General features: G+C 40.8%; 1 protein-coding gene across 1 annotated transcript in view; it reads left to right on the forward strand.

Moving 5' to 3' along the window:
• The window catches only part of LOC119961858 (titin-like), a 408,409-nt gene that overhangs the window by 373,619 nt on the left and 17,568 nt on the right, over positions 1–17,222 (forward strand). The window contains 19 exon segments of the mRNA XM_038789292.1: positions 74–361; positions 455–754; positions 839–1,141; positions 1,246–1,551; positions 1,656–3,422; positions 3,528–3,821; positions 7,804–8,091; positions 8,225–8,524; positions 8,648–10,714; positions 10,828–11,130; positions 11,248–11,553; positions 11,658–11,948; positions 12,059–12,358; positions 12,473–12,778; positions 12,875–13,180; positions 13,450–13,731; positions 13,823–14,416; positions 14,947–15,234; positions 15,401–15,700. Of these exon segments, the coding sequence (XP_038645220.1) occupies positions 74–361; positions 455–754; positions 839–1,141; positions 1,246–1,551; positions 1,656–3,422; positions 3,528–3,821; positions 7,804–8,091; positions 8,225–8,524; positions 8,648–10,714; positions 10,828–11,130; positions 11,248–11,553; positions 11,658–11,948; positions 12,059–12,358; positions 12,473–12,778; positions 12,875–13,180; positions 13,450–13,731; positions 13,823–14,416; positions 14,947–15,234; positions 15,401–15,700 (9,189 nt within the window).

Consider the following 17,222-nt stretch of genomic DNA (forward strand, 5'->3'; position numbering starts at 1 on the left):
ATATGTACACGTAAAAAATTGTTTAGTATTTAGCACTTCTATTGATATCACTGTTATCGATTTTGATTCATAGGTGCGCCTCAGATTGACTTGCCAATGGAATATACAGATCTAGTCAAATTAAAAGCTGGTTTAGCCATAAAGATTAAAGTTGGAATCTCTGGCAAGCCTCTACCTTCCATTGACTGGTACAAAAATGGTAAAGAACTTGAGACAAGCTCTCAAGTCTTTTTGGAAAGCACAACTGACTCTGCAGCAGTAATAATCAAGGATGTTAGTCGAATCAACAGTGGAAGCTATGAACTCAAGCTTAAAAATCCCATGGGCTCAGCATCAGGAACAATCAGACTACTAGTACTCGGTACATTGCTGTATTGTGTGCTGATAAATTGAAGGCTTTTTTCAAACTGTTCATTTTTCAGAAATTACTTGACATATTTCCTCTGTTTCACAGACAAACCTGGACCCCCAGTTGGGCCGATACAATTCAAGACTGTTACAGCTGAGAAGATCACAATCATGTGGGCTGCTCCGCCAGATGATGGCGGTGCACCGGTCACCCACTATATTGTTGAAAAACGCGAGACAAGTCGAGTTGTTTGGACTCTGGTTTCAGAAAAGTTGGAACATTCTATCATTACAGTACGAAATATCATTAAAGGCAATGAATATGTGTTCCGTGTGCGGGGTGTCAACAAGTATGGTGTGGGTGATCCACTGGAATCTGATGCAGTCATTGCTAAGAATGCATTTGGTAAGATAACAACACCATTTGTCCACTGGATGCTCCTCCTAATTGCAAGATAAAGGTTAATTTTTAAACTTCTTTTTTCAATAGTTACACCCGGGCAGCCAACCATGCCTGAGGCTACTATGATAACAAAAGTGACAATGACTGTCACTTGGACAAGGCCCACTGTTGATGGCGGCAGTGAAATCAGTGGATATATTTTGGAAAGACGTGAGAAAAAGAGTTTGCGATGGTTTAAGGTCTGTAAGGAATCTATCCGTGACACCAGGCAAAAGGTTTCTGGGCTGACAGAAGGAAATGAATATCAGTACCGTGTGTGTGCTCTTAATGCAGCAGGAGCAGGCCCATTCTCCGATCCTTCTGAATTCCATAAAGCTGCTGACCCAATTGGTATGTAACAGTAATATGAAACATATTGACATTTTGTAAGTATTAATTATTTGGCAACAATGCTTTATATGTTCATATATTAAAATATTCATTTTATTTTGCAGACCAACCCAGTCAACCAACAAAACTGAAAATTGTGGACAGTACTAAATCTTCCATCACTCTTGGCTGGACTAAACCTGTCTACGATGGAGGAAGTACAATTACAAGCTATCTAGTGGAAATGAGGGAAGCTGAAGAAGAGCACTGGACTGTAGTTACTACTAAAGAAGAAGTCAGAACCACAGAGTATGTTGTATCCCACTTAAAACATGGTGTAAACTACTACTTCCGTGTCAGTGCTGTCAACATTGCTGGACATGGAGAACCAATTGAAATGGTAGAACCTGTACAAGCTAAAGATATACTTGGTAAGTCTAGGATATTTAGAATGCATTGAAAAAATATATGTACAAAGTTCATACATGAAGGATATTTCCTAATACATGTACATATGACCATTTATTTTCTGCAGAAGAGCCAGAGATTGATCTTGATGTTGCACTTAGAACTTCGATAACAGCCAAGACTGGTGAAGATGTACAAATTATGATACCTTTCAAAGGCCGTCCTATTCCAAATGTCATCTGGAGAAAGGGTGATAAAATTATAAACGCTGATGAAAGATATGTCATCCATAATACAGAGTCGTCTACAGTTCTCACTATTCCTGAGGTCAACCGTGAAGATTCCAGCAAGTATATTTTGACAATTGAAAATGGTGTTGGAGAACCCAAATCAGCATTTATAAATGTAAAAGTCCTTGCTTCTCCAGGACCTTGTCAGAATTTACATCTTAAGCATGTAACCAGAAGCACTGTCACATTAGTTTGGGAGCCACCTCTTATTAATGGTGGTGCTGCAATTACCAATTACGTCATTGAAAAGAGGGATGCAACAAAGAGAGCCTGGTCAAGTGTCACAACTAAATGTTCCGGCACAACGTTTAAGATTACCAACTTGTCGGAAAAGACCGCATTCTTTTTCCGAGTGCTCGCAGAAAATGAAAATGGATTGGGCGAACCATGTGACACTTCGGAAGCAGTGAAAGCCACTGAAGTACCAGGACCAATCAAAGACCTTGTAATGAAAGACTCAACCAAGTCTTCTGTTGTGTTAGAATGGAATAAACCTGACTATGATGGAGGTAGTATAATTACAGAATATGTAATTGAAAAGAAGTTAAAAGAAGAACAAGAATGGTCACAAGCCGGAACTTGCAAGGCCTGTATATTTGAAATTACCAAATTAAAGGAGTTAACAGTAATGGAATTCCGGGTGTTCGCTAAAAACGAAAAGGGCTTAAGTGATGGTGTTATTAGTGAGCATATCACTGTCAAAGATTATGTCATTACACCTGAAGCAGACTTAACTGACATATCAGGAGGACAAATTATTGTAAGGATTGGGCACAATGTACACGTTGAACTGCCATACAAGGGTAAACCCCGACCAAGTATCAAGTGGCAAAAAGACAATCTTCCATTAAAAGAAAGTGAACAAATCCGGTACAAGAAAACAGAAAACAAAGCCATATTAAGTATTAAGAACGTTAAGAAAGAACATGGTGGGAAGTACACCTTAATTCTTGATAATGCAATCTCCAGAAAGTCATACAACTTTACTTTAATTACATTGGGTCCTCCATCAAAGCCTAAAGGACCAATTAAATTTGATGAAATCAAATCTGAAAGTATCATAATATCATGGGATGCTCCTGAAGATGATGGAGGAAGTGAGATTACATCCTACAGTGTTGAAAAACGTGAAACTTCACAAACCAATTGGAAACTGGTCTGTTCTAGTGTGGCCAGGAAAACCTTTAAGGTCACTAAGCTGGTTCAAGATTCAGAGTATCAATTTAGAATTTGTGCTGAAAACAGATATGGTGTAAGTCACCCACTTACTTCAATGGCTGTTGTGGCAAAACATCAATTCAGGACTCCTGGACCACCTGGAAAACCTGTTGTATACAATGTTACTTGCGATGCTATGACAATATCATGGGATGCACCAGTATATGATGGAGGTTCAGAAGTCACCGGTTATCATGTTGAGAAGAAAGAACGAAACAGCATCTTATGGCAAAAAGTAAATACATTGTCAATTTCTGGCAGAGAATACAGAATTTCAGGACTTCTGGAGGGCCTGGACTACCAGTTCCGAGTTTATTCTGAAAACAGTGTTGGATTGAGCCCCGTTAGTGAGACAAGCAAATTCACTTTGGCTGTCTCACCAGTTGGTAAGTAATTTATTCCGGAAAATTATAACACTGACGTCATCTTTGTAACTTCTATTTGCATCAGAGCATAAAAGGTAATATTGACTGTTTGTATACTTCATTCAGATCCACCTGGTATGCCAGATTATATTGATGTGACAAGAGAAACTGTAACACTTAAGTGGGATCCACCACGACGTGATGGTGGAAGTAAGATTGTGGCTTATAGTGTTGAAAAGCGACAAGGAAGTGGACGTTGGCTGCGGTGCAACTTTATTGATATTGCTGAATGCCAATATACAGCATCAGGTCTTAGCCCTGGTGATCGTTATGAATTCCGCATAATTGCTAGGAATGCAGTTGGAACAGTCAGTCCACCTTCTCAATCGTCAGGATACATCATGACAAGAGATGAAAGCAGTAAGTACTAAAAAAGCTAACTATGTTATACATAGATACATACTTAGAATATAGAGCGGGAGGAGGCCTTTTGACCCTTCGAGCCTGCTCCGCCATTTATCACAATCATGGCTGAACATCCAACTCAATAGCCTAGTCCTTTCTCCCTATAACCGTTGAACCCATTCGCCCAAAGTGCTATATCTATCTCCTCTTGAACATGTTCAATGTTTTAGCATTAACTACTTCCTGTGATATTGAATTCCACAGGCTCACTGCTCTTTAGGTAAAGAAATGTATCCTCATGTCTGTCAAAAATGGTTTACCCTGAATCCTCAGACTGTGACTCCTGGTTCTAGACGCATCCACCATCGGGAACATCTACCTTGTCTAGTCCTGTTAGAATTTTATAAGTCTCTATGAGATCCCCCCTCATTCTTCTGAACTCCAGCAAGAATAATCCTAACCTAGTCAATCTCTCCTCATATGACAGTCCCGCCATCCCTGGAATCAGTGTGGTAAACCTTCGCTGCATTCCCTCAAGAGCAAGAACATCTTTCCTCAGAGAAGGAGACCAAAACTGCACACAATATTCTAGGTGTGGCCTCACCAAGGCCCGGTATAATTGCAACAACACATCACTGCTCCTGTACTTAAAACCTCTCACAATGAAGGCCAACATACCATTAGCCTTCTTTACCGCCTGCTGCACCTGCATGATTATCTTCAGCAACTGGTGCACAAGGACACCCAGGTCCCGCTGCACACTCTCCTCTCCCAAGTTACAACTATTCAGGTAGAAATCTACCTTTCTATTCCAAAGTGAATAACCTCACACTTATCCAAATTATACTGCATCTGCGATTGATTTGCCCACTCGCCCAACCTGATCATGCTGTAGGATCTCTGCATCCACTTTCTTTATTTTGAAAATATTTTATTGAAGCATTTGTAATTTTCACAATTTAACATATTGACAGTTCTAAAACAACCGCGTGGGTCAACGCACAAACTACCCCCTAAAATAATAACAAAGGATCTCTGCATCCACGTCACAGTTCACCCTCTCACCTAACTTGGTATCATCTGCAAACTTTGTGATGTTACATTTTGTTCCCTCATCCAAATCATTAATATATATTGTGAATTGCTGGGGTCCCAGCACCGATCCCTGTGGTACCCCACTAGTGACTGCCTGCCAATTTGAAAAGGACTCATTAATTCCTACTCTTTGTTTCCTCTCTGCCAACCAGTTTTCTATCCACCTAAATACATCGCCCCCATCCCACGTGCTTTAATCTTGCACAATAATCTCTTATGCGGGACTTTGTCAAATGCCTTCTGAAAGTCCAAATATACCACATCAACAGGCTCTTCCTTGTAAACTGTACCAGTTACATCTTCAAAGAATTCCAACAGATTTGTCAAGCACGATTTCCCTTTCATAAATCCATGCTAACTCTGACTGATCCTGCCACTGCTTTCTAATGTTCTTGTATATAGTACTTGATCATGGATTCATGAACTTTCCCCACTACCGATGTTAGGCTTACTGGTCTACAATTCCCTGCTTTCTCTCTACCTCCCTTTTTGAATACCCTCCAATCTGCAGTGACTGTTCCAGAGTCTATAGAATCCCGAATATAACCACCAATGCATCCACTATTTTCAGAGCCACCTCCTTAAGCACTCTGGGATGCAGATTATCAGGCCCTGGGGATTTATCCGCCTTCAATCCCTTCAATTTTCCCAGCACCATTTCTCTACTAATATTGATCTTCCTCAGTTCTTCCCTCTCACTAAACCTTTCATTCTCCAAAATTTCTGGTATCTGATTTGTGTCCTCTTTTGTGAACACAGAACCAAAGTATGTATTCAATTGCTCAGCCATTTCTTTGTCCCTTATGATACATTCCCCTGTTTCTGTCTGTAGGGGGCTTACATTTGTCTTTATCAATCTCTTTCTCTTCACATAGCGATAGAAACTCTTAGTGTCAGTCTTTATGTTCCCTGCAAGCTTCCTTTTGTCCTGTACTTTCCCCCTCTTAATCAATCTCTTGGTCCTTCTTTGCTGAATTCTAAACTGTTCCCAATCCTCAGACCTATTATTTTTCTTGGCCAATCTGTATGCTTTTTCCTTGGATCGGTTACTATTTCTAATTTCCTTTGTAAGCCATGAATTGGCCCTCTTACCCATTTTGCTTTTGTGCCAGACAGGAATGAACAGTTGCTGCAGTTCCCCCATGCGTTCCTTGAATGTTTGCCATTGCCTATCCACTGTCATCCGTTTAAGTAACTCTCCCCAATCTATCAAGGCCAACTCACGCCTCATACGTTCATAGTTTCCTTTATTAAGATTCAGCACCCTAGTCTCTGAATCAACTACTTTAGTCTCCACCTTGATAAAAAATTCTAAATATCTTCATAGTTTTCTTTATTAAGATTCCGTACCCAGTCTAAGGTGGCCTGCTCTCTAGTTGGTTCCTCCATATATTGGTCAAGAATACCATGCCATACACACTCCAGGAATTCCTCCTCTACGGCATTGTGGCTAATTTGATTTGCCGAATCTCTGTGCAGATTAAAATCACCCATGATCACTGATATTCCCTTAGTACATGCATCCCTAATTCGTGTTTAATACCATTCTCAACATCACCACTGCAGTTTGGGGGTTGATATATGATACCCACTCGTGTTTTTTGCCCCTTGGTATTTCTCAACGCTACTGATACAGACTCCACATTGTCAGAGCTTTTGGGCGCAATTCTCCGCACTCACGACGGAGCGGAGAATAGCGGGGTTCGTAAAATTTTACGGCCACGCTAGTCTGACGCCCTCCCGCTATTCTCCCCCCCCCCCCACGCCCGACTCCCGATACGAATCGCTGCCGCCGTTTTTTTACGGCCAGCAGCGATTCTCAGCTGGCCGATGGGCCGAGTTCCAAGCCCTTTACGGCTGTTTTTACGAACGGCAAACACACCTGGTCTGGCCGTTCGTAAAAACGGCCGTAAAGTGCCGATTTTTAAAACCATGGCACCGATTGGCACGGCAGTACCACGGCCGTGCCAAGGGTGCCATGGGCCCGCGATCGGTGCCCACCGATCGCGGGCAGTGGGTCCGATACCCGCGCACTCTTTGTCCTTCCGCCGCCCCGCTGTATCACTTCGCGGGGCGGCTGAGGGGCATCCCGGCCCACGCATGCGCGGGTTTCGCGCAAATGCGCAATGACATCATCCGCGCATGCGCGGGTTTGAGTCTTTCAATCCGCGCATGCGCGGCTGACGTCATGTGACGCATCAGCCGGCGCAAACTCTGGCAAGTGGGCTTAACGAAATTCGTTAAGCCCGCGATGCCGGAGTTTACGGCGGCGGCATGCTAGCCCCGACCGGGGACCAGAATCGGTTCCCGGTCGGGGAGGGGGAGGCTGGCGTCAAACCCGCCCGGATTTGACGCCAGCCTTACGATTTCTCCCTCTCTGGGAGAATCGCGCCCAATATCCTTTCTCACTATTGTGTTAATTTCCTCTTTAACCAGCAGTGCTACGCCACCACCTTTTCTTTTATGCCTGTCCTTCCGAAATACTGAATACCCTGGGACATTAATTCCCATCCCTGGGCACCCTGCAGCCATGTCTCCATAATCTTGATTATATCGTACCATCTATTCATCCACTTTATTGCCAATGTTCCGAGCATTAAGGCACAGAGCCTTTGAGTTTGTCTTTCTCCCAATATTTTTCTCTTTTGCCCTATTTGAATTTTGCCCTTGGTTTCTCTGCCTATCACTTTTCTTGTTCCCTTTTCTACCTTTTGTTTTTGTCCTTGCTCCCTCTTTCTCTGCCTCCTTACATAGGTTCTCCTCCCCCTGGCATATTAGTTTAAACCTCCCCAACAGCGCACGCAAACAACCCCCCTGGGACATTCGTTATATATGGCATTGTAAGTCATTGTTATGTCTTTGAAGTTTTAACTTAGTAATTAATCAACACATTTTCTTTTAGTTCCACCATCAATCGAATTTGGTGCTGAAAACTTCGAAGGGGTGACTGTAAAAGCTGGTGACAGTATTCGGCTCAAGGTCCATATTAAAGGCCGTCCCCTGCCACAGGTGACCTGGTATAAAGATGGAAAAGAAATTGACAAGAAATTGATGATTGATATCACAAATGTTATTGGATCTAGTTCTGTCTTTGTTAGAGACAGCAATCGAGATCATCGCGGTATATACACTGTGGAAGCCAAGAATGCTTCAGGCACCAAGACAGCTGATATTCATGTCAGAGTTCAAGGTATTTAGAGGAAATTGGCAACTTACCAACCTACTTTAAATTTTACATTGTCTGTTTACTATTCTTAATAGTATGATTATTTTGGTTCCTGTTAGAACACTTACATGTCCCTAACTCTTTTGATTTTATTTAGATACCCCAGGACCACCAATTGGACCTATTCGATTTAGCAACATTACAGGCGAGAAACTTACATTGTGGTGGATTCCCCCCGATAATGATGGCTGTGCTGTTATTAGTCATTATGCAATTGAGAAACGGGAGACCAGTCGACTTTCATGGGCATTGATCAGTGATACATGTGAAGCTTGCTCATACACTGTCACCAAACTGATTAAGGGGAATGAGTACCAGTTCCGTGTCTCAGCTATCAACAAATTTGGCATTGGCAGACCAATAGATTCAGTGCCAGTTATTGCACAGACACCATACAGTACGTGTGTTTCACAGTTTATCATTTATAGTTGTTAAGAGTTTGCCCCACATTTTTGTCAAACTTTTACTGGTTCTAACTTGTCAAACAAGTCCTAATTAGATAACATTTTTTGTTTCATAGCTGTACCCGATGAACCTGGTATTCCAGAATCAACCAATGTTTCAGGACAATCTATCACACTTACTTGGTCAAGGCCAATATCAGATGGAGGAAATGAAATTAACCACTACATCCTTGAACGGCGTGAGAAGAAGAGTATGCGATGGGTCAAGGTTTCTAGCAAAAGATCCATTACTGAAACCAGATTCAAAGTAGCTAATCTCACAGAAGGGAATGAATATGAATTCCGTGTCATGGCTGAAAATAATGCTGGAGTCGGTCCCCCAAGTGGTATTTCCAGACTTATTAAATGTCGAGAACCAGTTAACCCACCAGGTGCTCCTACGGTTGTCAGAGTCACAGACACAACAAAGACATCCGTAAGTTTGGAATGGTCACGGCCTGTCTTTGATGGCGGCATGGAAATTATTGGTTATATCATCGAAATGTGCAAGGTTGGCCTTGAAGATTGGCGTAAGGCCAACATAGAGGCATGTGTCAATACTAAATACACAGTGACTGACTTAGAACCTGGTGAAGAATATAAATTCCGTGTGTGTGCTGTTAATGGTGCAGGCAAAGGAGATAGCTGTGAACTTTCTGCTTCAGTCCAAGCTTCAGATAGACTAACTTCACCTGAAATTGATATTGATGCCAGTTTCAAACAAATACATATCGTTAAAGCTGGTAGCACAATTCAGCTACATGTTGCCTTCCAAGGCAGACCAGTCCCTATTGCCACTTGGAAAAAAGTAGATTCTACAATTGGGCTGCATGTTCATATTAATACAACAGACATAAGCAGTGTATTAATAGTGGAGAACTGCAATAGGTATGATGCTGGAAAATATACTCTTACTCTGGAAAACAACAGCGGCAGCAAATCTATTACATTCACTGTTAAGGTACAGGACACTCCTGGTCCACCAGGACCAATTACCTTCAAAGATGTTACGAGAGGTTCTATCACATTAATGTGGGATGCCCCCATTCATGATGGAGGTTCTCAAGTTCATCATTATGTTGTGGAGAAGCGTGAAGCCAGCAGGCGTAGCTGGCAAGAAATCCATGGAAAGTGCACTCGGCAAATATTCAGAGCACAAGAACTTTCAGAAGGAGTGCCGTACTTCTTCCGTGTGATGGCAAAAAATGAATTTGGTCTTGGTGAACCATGCGAAATGACAGAGCCTGTAGTAGCCACTGAGGAGCCAGCACCACCTAAGAGATTAGATATTGTTGACACAGGCAAAACCTCTGCTGTTTTGGCTTGGTTGAAACCAGAGCACGATGGTGGCAGTCATATTACTGGTTATCTAGTGGAGATGAAGCAAAAAGGTTCAGATCACTGGATTGAAGATGGTCAAACCAAATGCCTTAGTCTTACAGTTGGTGGGCTTGTTGAAAACTCAGAGTATGAATTCCGTGTCAGAGCGAAGAATGATGCTGGCTACAGTGAACCAAGGGAGGCATTTTCATCTGTAATTATTAAAGAACCACAGATAGAGCCTAAAGCAGATCTATCTGGAATCACCAATCAAATGATCACCTGCAAAACAGGAAGTGCCTTTACTATAGATGTGCCTATTAGTGGACGTCCAGCTCCTAAGGTAATGTGGAAACTTGAGGAGATGAGACTTAAGGAAACTGAGAGAGTTCGTATCAAAACCACAAAAGAGAGAACCACACTGAGTGTGAAGGACACGATGAGAGGGGACTCTGGCAAATATTATTTAACACTTGAAAACACAGCAGGAGTCAAGACCTTTACAGTAACTGTTAATGTTATTGGTCGACCGGGCCCAGTTACTGGTCCTGTAGACATCTCATCTGTTTCAGCAGAGTCATGTGTATTGTCATGGACAGAGCCCGAAGATGATGGTGGCACTGAAATTACCAACTACATTGTAGAAAAGCGCGAATCTGGTACTACTGCCTGGCAGCTCATCAATTCCAGTGTAAAACGTACTCAGATTAAAGTTACTCACTTGACAAAGTATATGGAATACAGCTTCCGAGTATGTTCAGAGAACAGATTTGGTGTCAGCAAACCAGTGGAATCAGCAACTGTGGTTGCTGAACATCCATTTGGTGAGTGAGAAAATCAATCTATTATTTTATAATGCTTATGTCCAAACATACACATAAAGAATGAGATCTGAAAAAAACATGCTAATTTTGTTTTTTTTTTGTTTATAATATAGTTCCACCAAGCTCACCAACCAGGCCAGAAGTATATTTTGTATCTGCCACTGCTATGGCTATTCGATGGGAAGAGCCATATCATGATGGTGGCAGCAAAGTTACAGGGTATTGGATTGAAAAGAAAGAACGTAACAGCATTCTCTGGGTGAAAGAAAACAAAATACCATGTATTGATTGCCATTACAAAATATCTACTCTAGTGGAAGGCTTGGAATATCAGTTTAGAGTTTATGCAATGAATACTGCTGGCTTGAGTAAAGCTAGTGAAGCTTCTCGGCTAGTAATGGCTCAGAATCCTGTTGGTAAGTACATATATAAGTGTAAGAAAAAAGGTTAAATGTTTTTGAAATTATACTTCTCTATAGTTACAAATTGTTCCAAATTGAAATTGAAGTTTATTTTTGCTTGGATTTATAAAGATCCTCCAGGTCAACCAGAAGTAACAGATGTTGATAGGTCTTCAGTTTCAATAAAATGGACTGTACCAATGTATGATGGTGGAAGTAAGATTGTTGGATACATTGTGGAACGTAAACCTTATAACGAAACTGGAGATGGTCGCTGGCTAAAGTGCAACTACACCTCCATCTTGGATACCTTCTACACCATTTCGGGACTTAGTGACTCAGAAGTCTATGAATTCCGTGTTTTAGCCAAGAATGCAAGTGGAGTACTTAGCATACCATCAGAATCTACAGGACCTGTCACTTGTAAAGATGAATATGGTATGCCAAAATTAGAAATACACCATAAACTTATAATAATTTAAATTTACTTATGAAACAAAAGTTCCTTTTAATGGATACTTACATTTCATTTGTATTTATAGTACCACCCAAGGCTGAACTAGACAGCAGGCTACTTGGAGACCTGATTACTATAAGGGCTGGATCAGACCTGGTACTTGATGCTTTTATTGGTGGAAAACCTGACCCTAAGGTCTATTGGGCGAAGGGAGACAAAGAACTGGAACTTTGTGAAAAGATCTCTCTGCAGTATACTAACAAGCGTGCTGTTGCCATTATCAAGTTCTGTGACAGAAATGACACTGGAAGATATACACTAACAGTGAAAAATCCAAGTGGAACTAAGACTGTATCTGTAAATGTTAAAGTGCTGGGTAAGTTTCCTGTTACAAAATACAATAAATACTTTTTGAAATGTACTTCAAATACAAAGTTATTTTCAGTTTATCTTGTGTTTTAACATTATGCTTCAAATTCTGTTTAGATTCACCCGGACCATGTGATGGTCCACTTACCATCAGCAGATTAACAGAAGAGAAATGCACTTTGTCATGGAATATGCCAAAGGAAGATGGCGGAGCAGAGATTACACACTATATTGTGGAGAGGCGTGAGACTAGCAGACTTAACTGGGTAATCGTTGAAGCTGAGTGCCAGACTCTTTCCACTGTTGTTACAAGACTTATAAAGAACAATGAGTATATTTTTAGAGTAAGAGCCGTTAACAAGTATGGACCTGGTGTGCCACGGGAGTCTGAACCAGCCATAGCGAGAAACTCATTCAGTGAGTAATATGTGCTAAAATTCTTTTCTATTTGCCAAGTATTATTATTCATTTTAGTAATGCAATAACAAAGATAATTCTGAAATCTAATGTACTTCAATTTATTGTAAACAGTAATTCCATCACCACCTGGTGAACCAGAGGTTGTTGCAATTGGAAAAGAGCACATCATCATCCAGTGGTTGAAACCAGAAACCGATGGCGGAGCTGAAATTAGTAACTATCTTGTGGACAAACGTGAAAAACGAAGCGTGCGTTGGACTCGAGTCAACAAAGACTTTACTATTTATGATACCAGACTTAAAATTACCAATCTAATGGAGAGTTGTGAGTACCAGTTCCGCGTTACAGCAGTAAATGCAGCGGGTAGCAGTGAGCCCAGTGAATCATCAAGTTTTATCCTATGCAAGGAACCAACATGTAAGCATCAGATTTTTAATTAATATTTTTAAAATTCTGATAATTGAAAATTTATACAAATACTTACGAGCTTTATCTATTTAAATTAAATGACAGATACACCCACGGCACCTTCAGCACCAAGAGTTGTGGATACAACCAAACACAGCATTAGCCTAGCATGGACAAAATCCATGTATGATGGTGGTTCTGATCTTCTTGGCTATGTTCTTGAAATGAAAGAGGAAGGCATGGAACAGTGGTACAGAGCACATACTAAAGCCAACTTAAGAAATACCGAATATACCATTACAAGTCTTACAACTAACAAGAAGTACTATTTCAGAGTTGCTTCTGTCAATATTAATGGAATGAGTGAATTCAGTGAGTCATGTGCTGAAATTGAAGCAGTAGAAAGAATAGGTAAGTAGCATTACACAGCCAATTCGTATAGTTCTGCAATTCTTTACACCTTTTGTGATAGGATATCTAATGTTGGAATAAAGTGTGCATATCTGGTACTAAAAATATATTAACATTGAATTATAAATAAAACGCAACTGAATCATTATAATCCTGAGAAATTTAATTAGTAACATTTTCATTGTTGATAACTTCCTGAAGATTTCATCATTGGAAGAACACTTTTTTAAAAAAAATCTCTTTTACACTTGTGCATTTTATTTTTTTAGAAATGCCTGACCTCGAGCTTGCAGATGATCTCAAAAAGATTGTAACTGTTCGAGCTGGTGCCTCACTCCGCTTAATGGTCTCAGTGGCAGGTAGACCTGCTCCAATGTTAACCTGGAGTAAAGCTGATGTTGATCTTCGCCATCGTGGTATTATTGATACAACAGATTCTTATACGCTTCTGGTAGTTGACAAGGTGAATCGCTATGATGCTGGAAAGTACACCATTGAAGCTGAAAATCCCTCGGGCAAAAAGTCAGCAACTGTAGTTGTGAAAGTATACGGTATGTGGAAAAACAATGTTATTCTTTTTGTTCCTGTTGTCACCTTGCAGATTTTAAAGTCTAAAAACTAAAATATTTGTTATATTCTCAGATACACCTGGCCCACCTGGTGCTATCAATGTGAAAGAAGTCACAAGGGATTCTGTGATTATCACATGGGATATTCCAACAATTGATGGAGGAGCACCAGTCAAAAATTACATAATCGAGAGACGTGAAGCTGCTATGAGAGCATTCAAGACAGTGACAGTTAAATGCAGCAAGACAATTTATAGAATAACTGGACTTACTGAGGGAACAATGTATTACTTCAGAGTCTTGCCCGAGAATATGTATGGCATTGGTGAGCCATGTGAAACAGCTGATGCAGTCCTCGTCTCAGAAGTTCCAATGGTTCCACAGAAATTGGATGTAGTTGATGTCACAAAATCTACAGTTATACTCGCCTGGGAAAAACCACTACATGATGGAGGCTGCAGACTGACTGGTTATGTTATTGAAGCATGCAAGGCTGGTACAGAAAGGTGGATGAAAGTTGCAACTGTAAAACATACAGTCTTCGAACACACTATAATCTCTCTAAATGAGTCTGAGCAGTACCTGTTCAGAGTTAGAGCCCAGAATGAAAAAGGTGTCAGTGAACCAAGAGAAATTGTAACGGCTGTCACTGTACAAGATCAGAGAGGTATGTTAAAGTTTAAAATTAATTTTGATATTTATTTTATTCTTTCATGCAATGTGACATCACTGGCCAGGCCAGCATTTGCTGCCCATCTGTAATTGCCCTCAAATTGAGTGGCTTCCGAGACCATTTCAAACAGTCAACCACTTTGCTGCGGGTCTGGCGTCACATGTAGGTCTTTCCAGGTAGGCATGACAGATTTGCTTCCCTAAAGGACATAAGTAAACCAGATGGGTTTTTAAAACAATCAATTATAGTTTCATGATCATCATTACTGAGACCAGCTTTCAATTGTTTTCAGATATATTAATTGAATTCAAATTTTTCACCAGCTACCATGATGGAATTTGAATCTCTGTTCCCAGATAATTTGCCTGGGCCTATATTACTACAATTCCAGTGATATTTACCACCACTATTATCTCCACTCCACATAGTAGTGTGATAACTGCACTTGCACTAATATAAAATCATGCATTATGAACGGAATAATGATTTACTAAAATTGCCTCCTTCTACTTCTTTTCTAACAGTAATACCAAAGATTGATTTGGCAGGCATACCTCAAAAGACCATCACTGTACATGCTGGCAGACCTATTGAACTATCTATCCCAATTAGTGGCCGTCCACCTCCTGCTATTTCATGGTATTTTGACGGAACAAAAATAAAAGAAAACGATCGAACCAAAATAGAAAGACTAGCCAAGGTATCTCAGCTTACCATACGTGAAACCACCATAGATGATACTGGTGACTACATGCTTGAGCTAAAAAATGTTGCTGGATCTGCTACTGAATACATCAAAGTGATCATTCTTGGTAAGTGTTTCTCGCAAACTAAAACAAAAATACATCTATACCAGTGTACTGTCTATGGAGCTATAATTATTTTTCAACTCTTGGATAACTCATGTACACCAGTGTACTGTCTGTGTTGCTTTTATCATTTTTCAAGTGTTAGATAATTGTACTAATTTATTTTCAGATAAACCAGGACCACCTGCAGGCTCAATTCGCATTGATGAAATTGATGCCACCGCTGTCACCATCAGTTGGGATACCCCAGAGAAAGAGGGTGGTGCTGCTATCAGTGGTTACGTGGTGGAGCAACGTGATGCTCATCGCCCAGGCTGGCTTCCAGTGTCTGAATCTGTTACTAGGAATACATTCAAGTTTACCAAATTAAATGAAGGCACTGAATATGTCTTCCGTGTGGCTGCCACAAACCGCTTTGGTATTGGATCATTTTTACAGTCTAGCATTGTGGAATGCAAGAGTGCCATCAGTAAGTGCCATACTAAAATATTTTACTGGTATTTAAACATATCATGATATTACATTGTAGATTGTTTTGTGTAAAAATCATCCTATGATTTTGCAGGCTACTGATTGTGGTAATTATAATGGACTACAATTGCAGAAATTATGATAATGCAATAATGATTAGAGTCAGTAATTAGGCAAATGTTTGGTCATGCTAAATCTCCCAAATTTATCAAGAGAGATGCAATTTCAATCTTAAAATATTTCCATTTTGTGATCTTGCAATTTCCGATGGGTAATTATCTTACAGTGGGAACGATCCAATATTCTGATTTAAATTGGATGATTCTGACTCACTTATTAGATTAGTTAAATTGGAAAAAATAAAAGCATTAAAACTACTTCTAATTCCTGGATACTACTGACTCCTTGACCTGAACCCCTACTGCATCCCCCCAACCGCTGACTACCCTTTTCCCTCCACCCCGCAGCCCCCCAGATTAACTGCCCAACTTCTCAACTACCATCCACACTCCAACTACTTCCCCAACTACCCACCCACATCCCCAGCACCCTCCCCACTACCCCAACTGGTGTCCACCCCACACCTCTCCATCTTCCCACTAGTCGCACCCTGTGACTATCCCCAATCAGATTGCTCCTGAATCCCCCCCAAATACTCCCCAACCCTGCTGTATTGTTCTTTGTTCTTTAGGGTTTTGGCCAAGTGTGGTATCATGACCGGTACAGGCATGGAGGGCCAAACGGCCTGTTCCAGTGCTGTATTGTTCTTTGTTCTAACCTCTGGCCACATAACGGACCACCAAATGCCAACCACCCACCACCACAAGCTTATCTTCTCTCCTAAGTGTGGATCAGACCTTCAAACATACATGGTTTCCAACAACTACTGCTATAAAAATGGGGCACCACTTCACTTCTCCTACTGCTCCTGCTTTGCAGAGAAAGACGCAAGAGCTTCTGTGCTGCATATTTCTCATCAGGCCTGGGTTGGATGTCTGTACAAGAAATATGCAGCTCCAGACTTGGGTAAGTCAAAAAGCGTGGCAATGGTGATTGCCACTCCACAGAGGCTCTGAGTCAGTGTTTCTGTCCACTGTTTCATGCTGTTGCTCTAATGGCAGCCAGGGCACAATACTGCCTAAAAGCTCATAGATTAGAAAATTCCATCTATGATAAAGCCTGTAGTCACAATGCATCTGTTCTGCCCTTGAAATTCCCTCTCTAGTCTTTTGAAAATTCTTTCAAAATCTATCTCTTTGGCCAAAGTTTCCATCCAATTCCTTGTTTGCCATTCAGTTTCTTGTCGCCACCAGTAAGTCAACTTTAGACTGTTTTTCTACCTTGTAGGTGGTATGGAAATTTAAGTTATTGTTTCCCATCTCAGGTTAAACCAGAAGGAAACATTTTACATAACTCTTTAGTTTATTAGGAACTGAATACAATCACAGCGAAGTTCACTAGACTTTCCACCATGTTTAAAGCCTCAAACCATGTGTCTAATGTTGACCCATTGAGAAATG

Source organism: Scyliorhinus canicula, chromosome 2 (assembly GCF_902713615.1).
Source record: "Scyliorhinus canicula chromosome 2, sScyCan1.1, whole genome shotgun sequence".
Lineage (NCBI taxonomy): Eukaryota > Metazoa > Chordata > Chondrichthyes > Carcharhiniformes > Scyliorhinidae > Scyliorhinus > Scyliorhinus canicula.